General features: G+C 39.6%; 1 protein-coding gene across 1 annotated transcript in view; it reads right to left on the reverse strand. All coding sequences in view use genetic code 11, as the record gives it.

Moving 5' to 3' along the window:
• Positions 1–247: 247 nt before the first annotated feature.
• EGR_05409 (hypothetical protein) overlaps positions 248–3,917 on the reverse strand; it is a gene marked incomplete at both ends in the record, with an annotated part of 10,699 nt that continues 7,029 nt past the window's right edge. Inside the window, 2 exons of the mRNA XM_024494658.1 lie at positions 248–376; positions 2,774–2,809. Of these exons, the coding sequence (XP_024350985.1) occupies positions 248–376; positions 2,774–2,809 (165 nt within the window). The remainder of the gene's footprint in view (positions 377–2,773; positions 2,810–3,917) is intronic.

Below are 3,917 nucleotides of genomic sequence, written 5' to 3' on the forward strand. Positions count from 1 at the left end.
GTCATAGCTAATGACGTATTTTGGGTCTACTCACGCCCTATTTAAACATACCTACGAGTCTGTAATTTGCTTTCCTTGATATAACACATCATACACACCTCTCATAAAAATCTCGGGCCAAATGTTGCACAGAAAAAAGGATTGATTTAAGTAGTAAAAACATGTTTAATTGTTTTGTTGTAAAAAGCAAGGGTGATATCCGAGGCTATTAAAAGGCGCGGTATTTGTTTCCTAACGCATACATCTTTCAGCACAATTCAATACACGTTACAAATAATCTAATAATACACCAAAAAAGCTTTAGCATGAGTGAAGACCTATTTATTCCAGTAGTTATTATTTTGACATTAGCGAAGAGGCTTATTTTTTTAGTTACCTAAAAATTTAATTATAACCTGACTTTAAAATTGCACATAGCTTGTTATTTTACTTGTGGTAACAAAAAAAATACTGGGGCTAAAATTAATTTTATTTTCGTGGATAATCTACCAAAAATATGCAGAAAATTACAGGAGCCCAACAATCACGAAAGTCTAAATTCACCCAAAGACTGCCTCTATAATTTCGTCCTTTCGTCTTAATTACTTAGTAGCTGACCCAACTTTGTTTTTTGAATACTTCAAATTGCCTCTGCTTGCAACACTTGAACCGATTTTGCGTTGCCTATTGTATCAGGTCGTAGATAGAGATATTCTTCTGCTGAGGGCTTACACTCGGCTAAACACCTATTCCTTATCCATGAAGACTTAACAATGCATTCCTACCTAGAAAATTGGGATGTAAGCAGTAGATAAAATCCGAAAGTAATTACGACAAATATTTACTGAGTAGTTGGGTTGGGTTTGAAATAGGCGTTCACACATTCATTATTAGTGTTAATTCGGGGTTTCACTCGAAGTTTTGAAGACCGTTTTAAGCCACTCTTTTACCAAAAAGCGATATTGGAAACAGATGGAAATTCAAAATTTGGCACTGTGCTAGCCTTTACCTTTATGCAGGAGTAGATCTTATCAAATCAAACACTAGGTGTGATGCTTTCTCGGATGTTTTAGGAACCTCATTCGTCTTTTAATGCTCTTGACTACCTAACACTTGAATTATACCGGAAAATCCTGCAAAGCCGGGGCGTTTGACACTGTGAAGAGCTTGAAAGACATTTAGTGGGTTACTGTATACTGAAAGTTGCATCCTCGAAAACCATTTCCACTCATTTGGCACTTGCCTTGTACCGAGGCTGCGACTATCATATAAAAGTACTGGCGGAGATATGTGGTAGTCATCTTTTTGTGAATTTGCCTTAAACATGCGGTTGCACCTGACTAATAATGGCAAGCAACAGAGATCTTCCCATCGTCATCACCGACAAAACATGACTTGCTTTTCATTCGCACTTGTTTAGCCAAGTTTTTGGTCTCTCAAATTGTTGCAATGAGTGTGAAATGTATGATTCACGACATGTTTGTAGTCACACCAACCCATTTCCATTGCTTTGCGAAAGCCGAATTTGACCTTTCCAATTTACAATTTAACTGTTATCTCCAAGATTTGCTCGTCTCTTGGACCTGGTTATGTAAAGTTTCGCCACAACCATGCATCATGAGTTAATGCATCATTTTTCTGTTTAAGGCGAGAAGACAGGACAAAGTTCAAGATCTTTAGAGGTGGCAGCAGGAGTGGAGACTGCGGAACAGTAAAGAGAATTTAAAAAGCGCTTACGCTTAGTCTACTTTGCATGAGTGAACCACCCGACTTAATCACATTCCAAAGTCAACAATATCATCAATGAAATCTCGAAACAGGTATCTATTCAACCCTAGGCGTGCCTTTAATTACTATCGCACAATTTAGTCCTCCATAATGGAGCCAGAAACCGTTGGTGCTGTTTACCCCAAGTAAAATACACTAACGTAGGAGAACTTTTGTGAGCTGAAAACCCATCCTTACCTCACTTATCAAGGGTATTGTTACAGAATCATAGCATCAACTTCAAGTGAGCTGCCACTCTTTAAAACATTACTGACCTCCTTCCAACTTACAATTTTTCATCCTCAACATTAGCAGTAGACTTGTTTTAAAGACACGACACTAGTAAGCAAAAAGCGTAAGAGTTAAAGTGATCACAAGTGGAAAGGCTGAGAGACTAGGCATACCAGAAGACACTTCACCAAAACAAAGGAACAGCGGAGACTAAAGAGCATCATATAGATCATTCTCAGGTTAATTTTTTTCCCGAAAAACTTATCACTGCATGCTATATGGGCGTTAGCAAGACACTGGATATGTTTGACTGTGAAATAAAATCTGATCAGCTAATAAGGAGTCTACCTTATGCTCCGACGTTGACCACCAAATTAGCGTGCGATGAGACAAATCGAATCCATATTCTCCAGCTCTCCATTCCTTCCACCCAAGTCACCAATGCAAATGAAATGAGATTCTACATGACCCCGATCAGGTAAAAGTGAGAGCAACAGTTCGATTTAAAGAAAACCATTATTGAATCATATTTCTGGAGATAAGAATAACAAAATGGTTATTAGTAGGGGAAAAATAGAGTCAGGGAAATCGCCTTAAAAAGGAATAGTTTTAACTCTAGGGAGGGAAAGGAGATATACGGAGACGGTATTGACAAAGGGAAATAAAACGCTTTAAAATGTGAGAATAAGGGAGGATGTGAACAACTGAAAGGTCGAAGGGCGTGATGACAATAATGGTAATGAAAGCAATGGTGCAGGAGACGCTGTTTATTTATAGTAAGAAGGTGGACATTCACCTGTTGGATTATTTTTTTATGCATAAAATAATTTAGCTGATAAATAGGCAATAAATCAAAAGCCGTTTCATTATAAGTCAAGGGACTACGGTAACAGTGGGTCCTCGTCACACTTATGATGTCGTTATTGTCACACAATTTTGCAACAGTAAATGTGAGGCAATAAGTAAATTGCAATTACAGACGCTGATTTTTCGAGTGCAGCTACGTGAATTGCAACGCATCAGCCTCAGGGTTTGATGGGATTGGCACTGAAACTGGCGTTATCTTTCACCTGTTAGAGCGAAGCCAATGGATGTACCGGCTACTGGGGAGAGGCTGATGGATTCCTTTGCATCTCACATGAAATGCTCGTATAGTCACGCGTTACTGGCAAACAAATGGCATACACTGCATTAGGGTTTGGTCTGTCTGCATTTCATCAGACGACAATCTTTTCCCTTGACGCATGTTTGCACTCCATTACTCTCTCGAGCGATATGCTATGACTTTTCACGCAACCTACGTTCATGGAAATGACAATGACCTATCCTCTCAACGATTTTGAGACATGTGGCCTTGAGGATGGTTGACGCGGGCTTAACAATCACCTGGCTAGGTAATGCGTTAGTCCTGCTTTAATGGCTACGCTCCAAGCCATTGCATAAGGTCCCACCATCTCACTTTACATTAAGCATACCAGTAAAGAGATTTCAGGCTAAATGTAACTGCATAAAAGGATGATACCATTTTGGTCATGAAATCCATAGTTTTCAAATTCAGGTAGGAAATACAGATGAAAATGGAGAATTGATTCGCTCTCTTGTCCTTGAGTCGAGGTCCAAGGCTTCAGTGGAGGTAAGAGCTATGAGCTGCCTCATCAGTTCAGGTCGAAACTGTAAAGATGGTGGAATCATTCCTCGCCCGAACTGACAATGAGGGCAGTGAAGGAGTCCTAATCCCAGCAAAAGGTGTGAGTCCTCCCACTGGGCTCAAAGAATTTCTCTTAAGTGGGGTTTTGTGGAATACATCTAGAAACGGGTAAAATGGCAAGCGATGATGGCAAGAAGGCACTAAAGCTAGATGTAGCACTTCCTTCAGACACATTCACAACTGACAGCCGCCTCTTGGAATCTAACCGTTGTTTAGAGGACACACCATATTC

Source organism: Echinococcus granulosus, assembly GCF_000524195.1.
Source record: "Echinococcus granulosus chromosome Unknown EG_S00039, whole genome shotgun sequence".
In the NCBI taxonomy this organism is placed as follows: Eukaryota; Metazoa; Platyhelminthes; class Cestoda; order Cyclophyllidea; family Taeniidae; genus Echinococcus; species Echinococcus granulosus.